A 14,641-nucleotide genomic window follows, 5' to 3' on the forward strand; every position below is an offset into this window, starting at 1 on the left:
TTCTGTCTCAGGCGGGCAACATTTCTCACTCATGCCCGACTCCCCTGGCGTCCCACTGAAAGCACAGACCCTTGAGTCCCAGGCCCAGCGGTTCTGAAAGCAAGTCTGAGAGGGACCTGTACACTAACCACACGCTGACCAGACCCTCCAGACCGCTCTGGCCCGGCCACCTCCCGCCTGGACGCACCATCTCACGTCTTCTACCCCTGAATCCGCACACCCAGCCACCGCCCGGCACCGTTCCGAACTACAGGTCTGAGCTCCCTCCACGTGCTGCTCACAAAAGCCTCCCTGGCCCTCCGGGCAGGGTCGCCAGCTTCCCAGACTGCACCCCAGCCCACCCCCGGGGCCCCGCGTGGGACTCGTCCCCTCCAGCTGGCCGACCTGTTGGGATCTCCCACTCCTTTGGTGTCAGGGACGGCTGCGGGGCAGGTGTGTGCCCAGCACGGCCACAGGACCTGGCACGGAACGACGACCAAGCAGCCCACTTCCACCAAATCCCCGCGCCGGTCTCGGAAGGCTGCAAGGGTCATATTCTACGCCACTTGCCAGGTGGGGAAACTGGCGCAGAGCTTAAACAACCCAACCAAGGCCGTTCAGAGCTCAGAACTGGTGCACAGCTGGAAGCTGAGACAGCTAGGATGTGAGGTTCAGAGAGTCTGAGCCTACGCTACCTCCCCGCCCCCCGCCTGCGTATCAAAGAGCTAGACGCGGCGCCCGGCAGGTGTGTCCCTCACAGGAGGTGCCGGCGCCCCCAGAGCCGAGAAGGAGCCCAGGGTGGAGGGCGTCAGGGAGAAGGAGGGCGTCGGCTACCATGAGGCCAGCGAACGCAGAACCGGGCAGGGACCTTGCAAGTGTCCCTTCAGCCCTGGCCGCACACACACCCCAGGCTGCACCTGGGGGCAGTGGGCGAACAGCCACACCCAAGCCAGAGCCGTGGCTGAGCCCGGCCGTCCGCGCAGTCCGCAGGGCCCCCGGCCCGTCACGTCGCCTCTCAAGGGCTCAGCAGGGTTTGCACAGAAGTATCCCCATCTGCGGTCCCCCTGCACCTCCTCGCACCGACACCCGCTGTCTGCTCTCACTCCTGGGGGTTCCATGTGCTTTGCCTCTGACCTCTGTCTGGAACTCCTCCAGAAGCGAAGAAATGCTTCCTTTACGGTCCTGCTCTGCTCTCCCACCACCCCGCCCCCCGGGAGCCACAAGGACAACGTCAGGAGTATCATCGGCTACAACGGGACGAGCAGATTTGGACGGGAACGGTTCCGAGTCCTAGCTCACCCACTGCACTCATTTCCTAAGTAACTCTTCAAGGTCAGCCGCAGGGCTGCCGGACCTTCAAGGGCTGCTGCAGGACGAAGGGCGCTGGCCCGGACGGCCAGGTGTGTGTGGGGGACCCACCTCCTTGTGCCCTTGGATCTGGGAGCTGACGAAGGCCCCGAGGATGTGGGAGGTAAGGGGCAGGTAGACGTGGACCAGCTGCGTCTCCTGGTGCAGGCAGTACAGGGAGAAGTAGTTGCGAAGCTCCATCGTCTGGATCACGTTCTCCTGCTGAAGAGCAGACAGCCCCTTGCGACTGGCCCAGCACACGGTGGGAAGCAGGAGCACCAGGGCCCACACCCCGCCCCTCCTGAGCCCAGGGCCAGGCCCCCCACTCCGTGCAACACATCGGTCACACCGGCTCCGTCAGCCGGTACTCGGGCGTCAGCGTCCCAGCAGCTCAGGAAGCCGGGGGGGACGGCCCGGGGCCCGGCGGCAGGTGTGGGAAGGTACCCTCAGGCCCGCCCACCGCCCCGCAGGCGGGCCCAGGCCGCCCGGCCCACCTCCACGATGCGGGACTCCAGCTGCTCCACAGACTCGGGCTCGCGGTTCTGCACGGCGGCGCTCATCAGCTGCCTCTTCATCAGGCTGTACTTGTGCAGCGCCCGCTGGTGCTTGTGCAGCACGCCCTTCTCGTGCCGCTCACACAGGTCCTGCCGGGAGGACGTGGCACGTCAGCCCAGGAGGCGGGAGACACAGACGGCACCCGCTGCACGCGGCCTCCACGCCTGGGGGCGAGGACGGTGTTTCCTGCTTAGAAACAGCTCACACGCCCCCCGCTCACTCCACTCTCGGTGTTCGTGGAAGGGAGCGTCCAGCTGGGCCACCCAGGGCGAGCTGTGAGGGGGTCACGGTGCGAATCAGCAGCGCCAGAAACCCACGGGGAAACGACCAGCGCAGAGCGGGGACAGCCCTGGACCTCACACGCAGTGCTGACCGACCTCCAGAAGCCAGTGCGCCGCCAGCAGCAAGGTCAGTCTCCTAAAGGCCGACGCGCTGGCGTTTCCCCGGGGCCCTAACGTAGCCCCGATCACGATTCCTGTGGGAATACTAGCCACGGAGTCACAGGGCTGCAACTCCACTCACTGGCTGCTGCCCCACCCAGTAGAGGAACCGCTTCTAGAACCTTCCCCACCGGCGCTGGGCCAGCTCCCCCTGAGCTCAGCCCAAAGGATCCTCAGGGCTCACAGACGATCCATCCCGCCACCGATGGCTGGAAAGCCGCCCGCCCCGAGCTGAGGCCTGACTTCCCAGAACCTCCACACCCTAGAAGAGGCGGCTCCCAGCGGGCCAGCCCCTCGTGTGTTTATAAAGAGCGATGGCAGTCACACTCACACTCACGCGCACGCGCCCCTCGCTCTCACATCGGGGAAGCCAGACGCCTGCCCACAGCACCCTGCAGGACGCACACCCCCCTCCCCCGGGAGCCTGCAGGAGGCCCATCTGCACCCCGCAGCCCTGGCTTCAGGCTCTTTTTCCATGTCCCCCAGAGTCACACCCTTGAAAGGTCACAGCAGCCTTCTCAACAGCTCTGTCCCTGACCAAGCAGCAGCCGAGACTCACTTTATAGGACTGGAGCAAATCCAGGAAGAGGTTCAGTTTCTCCACCACGTCGTTCTCCTCCTGTTTGCCCTGGAAAACACACGGCAGGTGGGCCAACACCGACCGAGCACACAGGACCCAGAGCCAGGGGTGCACACCCACCACGGGCCTGGGCTGGCTCGGCCCCCAGAACCGCGGGCCAGCTGTGCAGGGGGCCCCGTCCACACGACAGCCCGCCAACGTGAGGCAGAAGCCTCAGAACCCGCAGGTGGACAAGAACAAGGGCCGGGTGCCCTGTGCCCACCTTGCATCCGCTCGCCTCCCTACCCGCCCAGCAGCCTGGCCGTCCGCAGACAGCGGGGCTGGGTTTAAACGGGCGAGCAAGTGGGAGGGATGCACCGGGGACAAGGGGAATCGCTGCGGTTCCAACGAAAGGGAGAGAAGCGCGGCCTGCGAGGGGCCGAGGGGAGGGTCTGCAGCTACGGGACTGAGTCTGAAGATTTGGGGGGGCGCGGACCCCACACACACCTCTGCACCCAGGTTGACGCGGGGGGCCCCACGGCGTCATGGGAGGGGGCTGTTCGCCGACTGGGTGTCCTGGTAACGACGGGGTGAAGCCCCGCTCCCGGAGTCACCCACCGCACCCACGAGGCGTGTAGCCCAGCGCCGCTCGCACGGACGAGCCACGTCCACACGGCCAACGGGCACCGATGCTCGGAGCCGCTCCCGGGCAGGAGGAGTCAGTGCCAAAGCCCTGGGCTGGGCTGCTCTGGGCTCAGAGTTGGTGGCTGGAGACGAGGGAGGGCAGCATGAGGGAGAAGCGCGGTCTCTCCACCTCCTGCTCCAGGCACAGCAAACACGGGCCTGCAGGCCACCACGCACCCTCCCCCCGTCGCCACAGCAACGGTCAGGCTACGGTGGTTTCCAGGGAACCCCCCATGCTAGCTCTGTGGTCCCAGCCACGTGTGCTGGGGGGCTCTCGCACCCTCACATCCCTCAGCCACCAATACGCGTCAAGTCCCTTTTCCGGGTGCACTGAGCACCTCTCCCAAGTGCAGCACTGGCTCCTCCGGGAAACCAAGCCCCTTCTAAAACCTCTAGAGCTCCAGCCACGGCAGAGAATGAAAAGTTCACCCCATAAACCACACATCAGACTTGGTATGAGGAGGGTGCAGGCAGAAGAAATGAAGAGAAGTCCAAGACCGATGGGGACACAAGCGCTGGACGGGAGCTGGGGGCTTCCACCCAAGCTGCAGCACCAGCTCAGGGGACCCTGGGCCCTCGGGCCCGCTGAGCCCAGAGGTTCCCAGCCATTCAATCCCGCACCCACAGTCAAGGTTCCAGCCAGTAAGGTGACAGGAAAATAACAGGCATGTTGCAGGTTTTTTCAACTCAGAAAGGGAAATACCAGATGGCCACAGGTGCCCTGTCCCTCCTGACTGGGCAGGGGACACAGGAGAACAGAGGTTCCTCCCCGGGTGTGTAGCAGGGGGGACTCCTGCGTGTGTCATTTGCTCCCATTTCTGCTCTGATGCTGTGCAAGACGCATGTGCCTTTACAGAAAGCACAGGCCCCGGCACCGAGGAAGAAACAGCCCCACTCTGAGTCCCACTTGTCTGGCTGGAAGACAGTTATCAGGTCTCCTACCAGGTCTGGGGAGAATAAAACCGTGATACCTAAAAACGGAATTAGAACTAGCCTTCTGATATCTCCACTTGCACAGCAAGAGTGAAGTGGAACCCTAGCTCTGACGGATGAAAGTCCTGACAGGCCATTTGATCCAGTTTCGTGTTAAAACTGTATTGATGGGGGGCTTCCCTGGTGGCGCAGTGGTTGAGAGTCCGCCCGCCGATGCAGGGGACACGGTCCGGGAGGATCCCACATGCCGCGGAGCGGCTGGGCCCGTGAGCCATGGCTGCTGAGCCTGCACGTCTGGAGCCTGTGCTCCGCAACGGGAGAGGCCACAGCAGTGAGAGGCCCGCGTACCGCAAAAAAAAAAAAAAACTGTATTGATTTCACTTCAACATAGAAACCACCAAGAGCAATGAGGGATATTCAGGAAACAGCACCACACAGACATGACATTGCAAAGCAGCATTTGTGAGGAACCTCAGAGGCAGGAGGAACTTCAAACCGCACCATGTCAGAAGCCTGACGCCCGTCTCCCCTCGTCAGGGCAGAAGCAGCATCCAAGTCTGAATCAGAAAAGATGCTGGAAATGATCGAGTTGGGGTTCCCACCCCGCTCTGCACCCCCTCCAGGTGACCTGTCCAGGAGAGAGCTGTGGGCCCAGGGCCTGGGTCCCAGCAACAGAACAGCTTCGTGTGTATGTTTTACGACTCAGCTCTGAGTACAGGGCCAAGGGTTAAACAAAAAGCTGTTAATGATCTAGGCCAGCTCCCTTGTTTCTAATCACAGAGAAAAGTACCCAGGGACCAAAGCAGCCCGAGCGAGGTCCCAGCACAAGACACAGGCCAGCACAAAGCAGGCTGCCCGAGCTCGCCCGCCTCTCTACCCAGCCAGTCCTCTGACACCACGTTCTTGGTCCCCAACCCCACCTCGCCCGCCATGGAAACGTGGGCTCCTCTCACCTGGAGATGGACTGGGCCCCGGTGCCAATTCCGCGCGACGCTCAGTGTCTGAAAGACACACTCAGGCACGGGGACCACAGGGGAAGAACACCCAGCACTTTCCACGCCAGGAACGAGGTCAGATTCCCTTTTCATCACTTAGAGCTGTCCTGGCACCTGAGCGTCCCGCCTGGAGCCTGACAACCCCCCAGACCCCCCCGCTGCTGTGGTTCCATGACTCGCTACTAAGGAGCCGTGAGCCCCAGCCGGGTAGCAAGGCCTCCATTTCAATGCATTTAAAACCAGCTGCCAGCCGCCTAAAGCCCACTTCCCCAAGCACCAGGAAGCAAACTCTCACCCTCCAAATTATGTAACGGTTTTATAGCATAAAAGCTCCCCGATGAACATTCCCCTCGGATGGTAAACACTGTATCTGCAAATTAACCCCAACGACTACAAGATTGCAGATTTCCACAAATACCACCTGCCCACAGAGCAGAAGCATTTCCTGAGGTGAGCTGGGTGTCTAGGGCGAGACATGGGGGGAGCCTCTGGGGGTGCTGGGAGCTTGGCTGTTCTGATGAGGTTTCAAGTGGCCAAATGCTGCTTGTCTACGACAGCACCATGGGAGCAACCTGGGCCCACCCGGGACACCCTGGGAAGTGCAAGGTTACATCTCCAGGGACACAGCACATCTCATCTCAGCAAGGGCAGATCTCAGAGACCGGAACCCAATCTGTCCACGTCATCAGCAACTCTCTCAAGAGCGTAAGGGACTCACAGGGAGCCCCACCCGGAGCAGACGGGGAGGCGCCCTTCCGACCCGAGAACTGCCGCCACTCGCTCAGGACTCAACCGTGACGTCCAGCTGAGAAGGAGACGCTCCCGCACACCGCGGCACAGAGTGTTCTCCGAAACAAGCACCTCGGAGAACAAACCCACTCACCTGCTGTGCAGCCTTGTCAGCGAGCAGTGCAAATTCAACGGACAGGCCTTTCAGCGCCTGTTTGAGGGACCCCCACGTGCTACTGTTCAGAGTGGCCCAGGAGGGGAGCGGGGTCGTGTCAGACCCTAAAGCACTGAGGAGAAAGGACACACACAGGGGAAGAGACACTCAGGCCTGGAAGCTGGGCGGGCAGCCCACCCGACGCCCCCCTCTGCCCAACAGCACACCGCCCCAGGGTGGCCGCCCTGCACATCTCCCAACCGAGACCCCTGCTACGTGAAGCACAGGAGCGCTGGGAGTCGGTCAGAAAGGCAGGATCTCGATCCACCAGGACCTGGAGCCGACTGTCGGTGAGACCCGAGGGAACGCGTGCACAGCAGGGTCGAGGCACGCAGGTCTGGGGGCAGCTGCAGAGGCCAGCATCCTGGCTCAGGCCCGGCCCCTCCTCCAGAGGAGGCAGTGTGACCAGCCGAGCACGGCCCTTCCCGGATCGGATGGACCTTTTCTCAGGTCTGATCCTGACAACGGGGGGAGCCCCTACATCTGGGAACCCCGGTGTTCTGCCTACTCTCTCCATCTCTCTTCTTTCTTCTAAATGCGATCTCGTCTCCCCAGCCCTTTCCTTCCCCTTTGGGGAAGAACGAGTCAGAACGAGAGTCATTATGATAAACACACTTTCTGCTCCAAGCCCGCCACCAAAGGCTAGAGACCCCGCCCCACACAACTGGCCCCACGGAGCCCACCAGGGTCACCTGCCTCAGCTCCTTCCCGAAGATGAGGAGGTCAGCAGCATTGTCGATGGTCCGCGACACCATCCGCTCGGCCCTGTCGCGGAGCTTGTGGAAGCTGTTGTAGATGTTGCGAATCAGCTCCCGGCTGATGGCGAACTGAGTCTGGATGTCGGCTGGGAGGAAGTCCTGACGGGGGAGGAGGGAGGAGACTGCATCACCAGACATGAAAACCTTCCAGAAAAGACGACCAGCAGGAGGGGAAGCAACTCCGTCCACCGAGGAGGTAAACGAGCCCAGACCGCCAGGCCAGGTCACGCAGCGCCCAGCCCAGGAGCCCACTTCGTTCTCCAGCGCCCGCCCTGGACCCCCTTCTCGTCCAAAAGAGACACAGAAACCAACACTACACGCACACCACAAAAAAGACGATCTGCAAACTCGACACGATGAACGTGCGGTCCTGACTCTGCACGAGGGCCCGGCCTCTGCATTTCCTCATTTATTCCCGAAGGGTAACTCTTCACCAGCTTCACTAGTACCTACCCATTAATAGTAACTAATGTTAACCACACAGTGCTTCGGAAATAAAAGGAAGGTAAAGGAGTCTGTATTTTTGTACGGAGAAGCAGTTTAAGAAGAAATAACAAGAAAAGGCACCAAATAGCTACTTTCCTCCTTTTGAGAAAGAGACCAGATGAACTAAATTTAAAAATAAACCCGTGCAACAATCAATCCCCTGAAATCCGAAAAGCTGATGACCGAGCACCCACCCATCCGATCACGAAATGCCTGAGGCCACGGCACGAGGGGCCGGCGGGCCCTGTGGTCGGAGAGCGCTCAGTCACACCGGGGCCCCTCTGCCTAGGCGTTTGGGACCTTGCAGATGGCAGCCTCTCCCTCTGTTTCCTCGTCTGTAAAATGGGTGTGACACCCACTGGGTTTCAGATCAACTGAAACAAGGATCAAGGGAGAAAACCACGCGACCCGTCTTAGCACGATGTCTGGCGCACAGTAGAGGCAAAACAACCGTCACTAACTGCTCACGTGATTACTGCTCTGCGGGAAGGGATCATCAAAATCCAAACGTACCTTGGCCCGAGCAGCCAGCTTACAGTTCATGAACTCGTCTCCCACGCACTGGGCGCACTCCTTCAACTTGTTCTGCACATCCTGCAAAAGCGAGAGAGAAACACTTGACCCTCAACCAGCCACAGAACCAGAAGCGTGAGACCAACCGAGCCACCAGAAAGCAGGGTCTCCACGTGTTGGCCTTTTTTTGGGGGGGGGGGAATGCACTGGGTCTTCATTGCTGCACACGGGCTTTCTCTAGTTGCAGCAAGCAGGGGTTACTCTTCGTTGAGGTGCGCGGGCGTCTCATTGCAGTGGCTTCTCTTGTTGCGGAGCACGGGCTCTAGGTGCACGGGCTTCAGTAGTTATGGCTCGTGGTCTCAGTAGTTGTGGTTCACGGGCTCTAGAGCGCAGGCTCAGCAGTTGTGGCACTCGGGCTTACCTGCTCCGTGGCATGTGAGATCTTCCCGGGCCAGGGCTTGAACCCGTGTCCCCTGCATTGGCAGGCGGATTCGTAACCACTGCGCCACCATGGAAGCCCTCCATGTGTTTGCTTTAACGTAAGTATTCTATAATCTCTTCCTGTCTCCTGTTCCATTTGTTTCCCATTGGCCTTAACCTTTGGGGTAGTCGGTCTTCCAGAGGCAGGAAAGCTCGACCTCGTGACAGGACTGCAAACTCCAGCTCTGGAGTGGAGCTCTCTCTCCAGAAAAACGGAAACTCCACCTCCAGACCAGGGACATGAGTACTTGGGACAGATGTCGGAGTCACTAGATCCTGGAAGGTCCCACGTGGGGCACAGAGACAGGGACTGAAGTCTCCTTCCTTCCTATGATCAGACCCATGGGGTCAGGGCCCCCAGAGCCCTGGGAGAGCTGATGGCAGAGAAAGGGCAGCACTTGGGTCCCAAGCCCTGGCTCTGAGCTCTGCCCTCTTGAAGGGAGGCTCCCTGGCAAAGCTGAGCCTTAAGACGAACCCCACAGAGAGCCACGGAGGATACAGGCAGAGACCCTAACGCGCAGCTGTGTGTGGGTAAAGGAATCGCAACATCTCAGAGATGCCTTGAAGAGCATCTGTCCCAATTCCCTCATTTTACCAAGAAGCAAATGGTGCTGGGAGGCCCAGGGACAGGCATCTCTGGAGCCTGACGCCACTCGGCTTCTGCAGCAGCTCGCCCTCCCACCACCCTCCCTCTGCCTGGAGCTGAGCGTAGCTCCCTCGTCCCACCACATCCCTCTGCTGTGGTAAAGATCCCAGGTCTACAGAAGTCTGTCCAGCCCCAGGGTTCGAAAGACCCGCCCTCCCAGCTCAAGGGCAGAAGGCCGCAGCATGCATTCCCTGGATGTCTGGACCGGGTCCCATAAAAGGGGCAGACCGACAGGCCCCCCGGGCATCGCAGAGTGAAAGGCCACAGTGTCTCTGGGGTCAAAGGCCCCTTTGGCCTCCAGGGAGAGAGAGGTAAAGGAGGCGGCCAGGCTCGTGTGGAATCCACCTCTGCGTCTCTGCGCCCGCATCTTCCCACGGCCGGTGAGGGCGCGTCTGTCCCACCGCAGGCCACGTGGGGCGTCCCCGCTGGGGCCCCCTCCGCCCACCCCAACAAGGAGAGGGTCCCTCGGGGAAGCCTCCCCGCCTCCGAAGAGCTCAGCCCTGGGCACACGGGGCCGTCCGGGCAGCGCGTCGTCGGGCTGTGCCTCGGCGTCCTGACAGACCAGGACGGCCTGACGGCAGCCTGGAGGACGGCGCTGCTGCTCCAACGTCGCGCCGGAGCCAAGGCCCACACAGAGCTCACTCCCCAGGACACACGGCCACCCTGCAGCTCGGCCGGGGAGACTCAGCAGGCGCTCCCCGCGGCACCGAGCTCAACCCAGCCTTCCCTTTGTTTTATTTTTTTATTTTGGCCGCACCGCACAGCATACAGGATCCTGGTTCCCCGACCAGGGACGGAACCTGCTCTCCTGCGGTGGAAGGGCGGAGCCTCACCCACTGGACTGCCAGGGAAGCCCTCAGCCTTCTTTCTGAAGTGAATGCACATTCCCATCTGGAGTCGCCAGCCTGCCTGTCAACCCTCCAAACCACAGAGGCTCCTGTTCAGCTTCAAACCCTCAGAGACTGCGCTGCAAAGCCACCCCTTCCACACAAAAACCTGAGACGTCGGAACCGGGATGCCTCTTAGAATCGTGCTCAACCTGTTACCTTGGGAGAATATAAGTCATATCTGTGTTTGTCCCATGGAACTAGATTCTGTCATGGCCCCCAAACAAGGGGATTAAGGGGAGAGCACGAAACAAAAGCAAATTTAAGAATGAAAATAAGTGGGACTGCTGTGGGCCTGGGTTGGATCCCTGGTTGGGGAACTAGGACCCCACAAGCCGCGCGGCGCGGCCGAAAAAAATAAGAATGAAAATAAGACCCGGGAAGCTTCAGGCCGCTGCACGCGGACAGCTGTGCGGCAGGTACTCACGGGGCCACTGAAGGACAGGAAGAGCTTGAGAACAACGTCCTCGGAGAAGGGCGGGTGCCGGGCCACCAGGTTGATGAAGCGCTTCAGTGCTCTCCTCCGGGCCTCGATGAACTCCCTGTCGGCTGGACGCAGAACATGGAGTGACCACACAGAGCGACCTCGCTCTCAGTGCCCAACGCCTCCCACGCGGAGAGCTCTCTGAGCCACAGGGCCAGCCGGGGGCACTGGACACGGACCACAGGCTGCAGAAGGCGCACCAGACCCCCAGCTCCGCGCCCTGCCGCCTACGGACACGCCCGGTCCGGGATCTGCTGAGGAAAACCACACAGCCCGCTTGGCTTTACTCAATGGCGTTGGACCCCTCGCTGTGATCCCTTTCTGCTGCTGCTCTCTATGAACAAGCGGGTTTGCCTGAACTCATGTATTAATTTGACCCAGTTTTCCTGTTCACATCACTCACTACTCACTCTCCAATTGTGAACTGCTTTCGTTTGGGTCACGTATTTTCACTCCAAGGGCAAAAAAAGTCCAAGTGTACAATGATGCACTGAGAGTGTTTAAATCTGACCACAAATAAAAATGGGATTCAAAGTATTAATTTTAAATTATTGAAAAAAAGCTGGAAGAGGATCTCCCCCCTCGAGGCCACCAGGACCCCGTCCATTGAAGGCTACATTTTCCTTAAGGCTGAGTCACACGACCAAACATTGCACGACAGCTTCCAGGTCCTAAACGCTACCCGCACCCAATCAGCCTTGATGCCTGGACTTCACTAAGCAGCCACCTTGCTCCCGAAGTATTTCCAGCTCCTGCCCTCAGCATCCTTCCCCTTCCGCGTGATAGTGTCTGTTCCACGTGCTCAGGTGGGGCAAAAAGAAAACGACACTATCAGACTCTGATCTAGTCAGAGACCAGTGAGCGCGCAAGCACTTCAGGACGGTGGAAAGCGGCAGAAAATCGACGGTCAGCCTTGGGTACTTGCCTTCGGATCGGGTTTCATCTAGAATCTGAGCAAAGGGCTGTGGGTGAAGATCAACGAGACCTGAGAGGAGGCCTCAGCTGCCTCCCGCACTCTGGAACCCTGGGAGAGACGGGCCAGTGCAGGGGCCCGGGGACACCTGTGATCCCTCACCTAGCCCCAGGTAATTTCCGGTGAAGCATGAAGATGAGACAGCCATCTGCTATCGTTTTCATCTCCTTTGAGATGCAGGTTAGATCACTGGGCTGACATTCACTTCTGTTCTCTCGCAGAACACGTTACACTATGGTGGTACCCACTGCTCTCCCAGAGCCGGCGTCCCCCCCTCAGGAGCCCCAGGACGCCTGGCCTCTGCCCTCTGGGAAGGAGAACTGGGGTTCACTCCTTCTCCCCTGCAGAAGGGGGCACTTCCCCACGTGTCAGTTATCAAGCAGGAGGCTCACGTAGCTAAGGGCACCAGGTGATGTCACCGTCCCGTTCCAGACCTGGGCTCTAAGCCACAGCTGCGCCCAGACCCCCCAGGGGCTGGGGCTGCACCACAGCCCTGCTACCGTCCCATCCCTGCTGGGCAGAGGGCCAGAGGAAGACGGGCCACGAGTGGAGAGTGGCGTCCATCACGGAGCCAGGACCTCAGCACAGGGCGGGGGGACCCCACCCCCCTACGCCCCCTGGCCACCAGCAAACCCAGCTTTACCTCCCAGCATCCTCTTGGGCGGGAGGGCCGGCACCATGCGGTACGGGAACTTCTGCAGCAGCATCTCGTGGAAGACCACGAAGTCATTGTACCGTCGATACACGCAGGACTTGAAGCGCTGCAAGAGAAGAGGTTCGGAGCTCAGTAGAAACCCTCACACTTCACGGCTTCCCCTTACCTTCCCCTTGCACCACTAAATAGAACCTGTGGAAATAACAGGACTAAGTTCCTCACCTTCTCTCACCAGGCCTTTACCAGAAGGAGAAATCCTCCATGTCCTTGATGGATGGAAATACAACTTTTAAACACTGCATAGCTCTAACTGTGTATTTAATTAAGCGCCTATTATTCTGGACCTTCTGAACAAGACGAGTCTTCTTACAGCAGTTTTCACCTGTTTGGCAGCATCCCTCCTCCCCTTAGGTATCACATGGGAATACCTTTGAGGGTATGTCCTCAACACACACTTTCAAACCGTGCTAACACAAGCAGCACTGCGCCTCCTGAAACAGACCCAACTGCCTAAAGGCAGACCAAACGCCGAACACGAAGACTGAAACACGGCAGACATGCAACTCAGATGAAAGTGCAGACAGAGTCCACCGAGAGCCCGCCCTTGGTAGACCTGCAGCTCCCACAGGATGAGCACCCCGTCCAGAGGGCAGCCTCACAGGGGTCGCACATAAGAGCTCTCACAAGAGCCAGCACGAGCAGCGACCTCTAAGATTAACGACGTTACACTAGTCACTCATTAACATCGCTGACTGGAAAAAGCCAGCCTGAGATGGTGACATACTGTGTGGTTCCAATGACACAACACTCAGGAAAAGGCAAAGCTACGGAGACGGTGAAACATCAGTGGTGTCTGGGGGGGGGGGGGTGAAGGGGGCGGAGCACAGGGGACACTTAGGGCAGTGAAGCTACACTGCGTGATTCTGCAACAGGGGACCAAACCCAGAGGATGTGCAAGAATAACAAGCGTGACCCCTCATGTCAACTCTGGACTCTGGGTGACAAGGACGTGTCTATGACAAATGCACCATCTGGCGGGGGGGTTGACAGTGGGAGGAGGGGAAGATGGGAAATCTGTTCCTTCAGCTCAATACTGCTGTGAACCTAAAAACACCTCCCAAAAAACAAAAAAGCTAAATACACTACACGAAGGACAAGTATGAAGCCACGTGTGTCCACCTCCGGCGGGCATCGTGCCACGTCTGCACCAACTCCAGCAAGCATGCCAGCAGGGGGCACAGCCCGAGGAGCCCCACGGCCCAGGAGCCACCCCCGCGGTCCTAACATTAGCGGGCCGGCCCCTCCACGCACGTTGCAGGAGGTGACCTGGGCAAAACGGCCCCCTTCTAAAAATGTTCGTTACGAGCTCATCAGTTTACTTCAGAAGCGGGCAGTTTAATGAGACTGAAGATAAGGCCACTCTCACAGAAGAGCAGCTTGTCACACGTGCGGGGCGCCCGGCCCGTGGGCGACGGGGCGCCAGAGGAGGCGCCGGAGCCTCCTTTCTCACCGCGGCCGAGGAGGCCAGACAGCGGCAATGCCAGACGGCCACGCTGTCCCCGGAACACGCGAGGGCCTCCTTCCCTCCCTGCCCTCTGCCCTCCCCCTTGGCAGTGGCACCGACCAGCGTCAGAGCGAAGTTTACTCCCAGATTTCTGTCATCCTGGCTTTAAAACACAACGAAACAAAAATGCAGTGATTCTCGATTCTCACGGAACACGGCAAACGGCGTCCGCGACGGGGAACGTCCCGGGTTCCGAACACGCGCCTTTCTCCCTGCGATGACGGTCGTGATGCTTTCCCAGCCCAAGCCCAGCAGCGCTGCTGCCTGAGCCTGTGACCCGGGCAGCTCTCCGTGGCGGGGGCAGCACTGACCCTGCGAATCTGCCCCCCCGCCACACACGCACGGGTGCTCTTAGCTCGCCGATGACTTAATCCCCAGGATAAAGAATAAAAGCTCCCATCAAAACGTATCCTAACTGAACCGAGATAACAGGCGAATGGACAAAAAGATAAACGCTGCAGATGCCACAGGGTTCTACGCGCCCAGCCAGCCCCAGGGCCAGGCGTCTGGCATCAATGAACTCTGATTTCAGGGGTGCCCCTAGCAGAGACAGCAGCACCATTTGGGGGATGAGCCACACACACTTGACTCGGGGTGTGGAGCCCACATTCTGTGGGGTCCACACTGTCACCCCCGCGGACATCCCAGCACTGCGAGACCGCCCTAGGCTGGCCCGTCCGGGGCTCGCGCTCCGGAGCCCGACCGAGCGTCTTGAGAGGCAGGATCCCAGAGCTCCGGCGGCGAGCGCGGGCAGGGCCGC

At 59.9% G+C, this 14,641-nt stretch overlaps 1 protein-coding gene across 7 annotated transcripts in view; it reads right to left on the bottom strand.

Annotated features, from left to right (window-relative positions):
- The window catches only part of SNX8 (sorting nexin 8), an 80,207-nt gene that overhangs the window by 3,755 nt on the left and 61,811 nt on the right, over window positions 1-14,641 (bottom strand). For 6 of the 7 annotated variants that reach the window (XM_067705331.1, XM_067705330.1, XM_067705333.1 and 3 more), the window contains 8 exons: window positions 12,306-12,423; window positions 10,633-10,754; window positions 8,193-8,273; window positions 7,132-7,292; window positions 6,376-6,508; window positions 2,881-2,949; window positions 1,821-1,970; window positions 1,399-1,548 (listed from right to left, as the gene is read on the bottom strand). In XM_067705331.1, the coding sequence (XP_067561432.1) occupies window positions 1,399-1,548; window positions 1,821-1,970; window positions 2,881-2,949; window positions 6,376-6,508; window positions 7,132-7,292; window positions 8,193-8,273; window positions 10,633-10,754; window positions 12,306-12,423 (984 nt within the window). The remainder of the gene's footprint in view (window positions 1-1,398; window positions 1,549-1,820; window positions 1,971-2,880; window positions 2,950-6,375; window positions 6,509-7,131; window positions 7,293-8,192; window positions 8,274-10,632; window positions 10,755-12,305; window positions 12,424-14,641) is intronic. The other variant, XM_067705332.1, reaches the window with a different exon arrangement.

The sequence above is a fragment of the Pseudorca crassidens genome, chromosome 15, assembly GCF_039906515.1.
Source record: "Pseudorca crassidens isolate mPseCra1 chromosome 15, mPseCra1.hap1, whole genome shotgun sequence".
Classification (NCBI taxonomy): Eukaryota; Metazoa; Chordata; class Mammalia; order Artiodactyla; family Delphinidae; genus Pseudorca; species Pseudorca crassidens.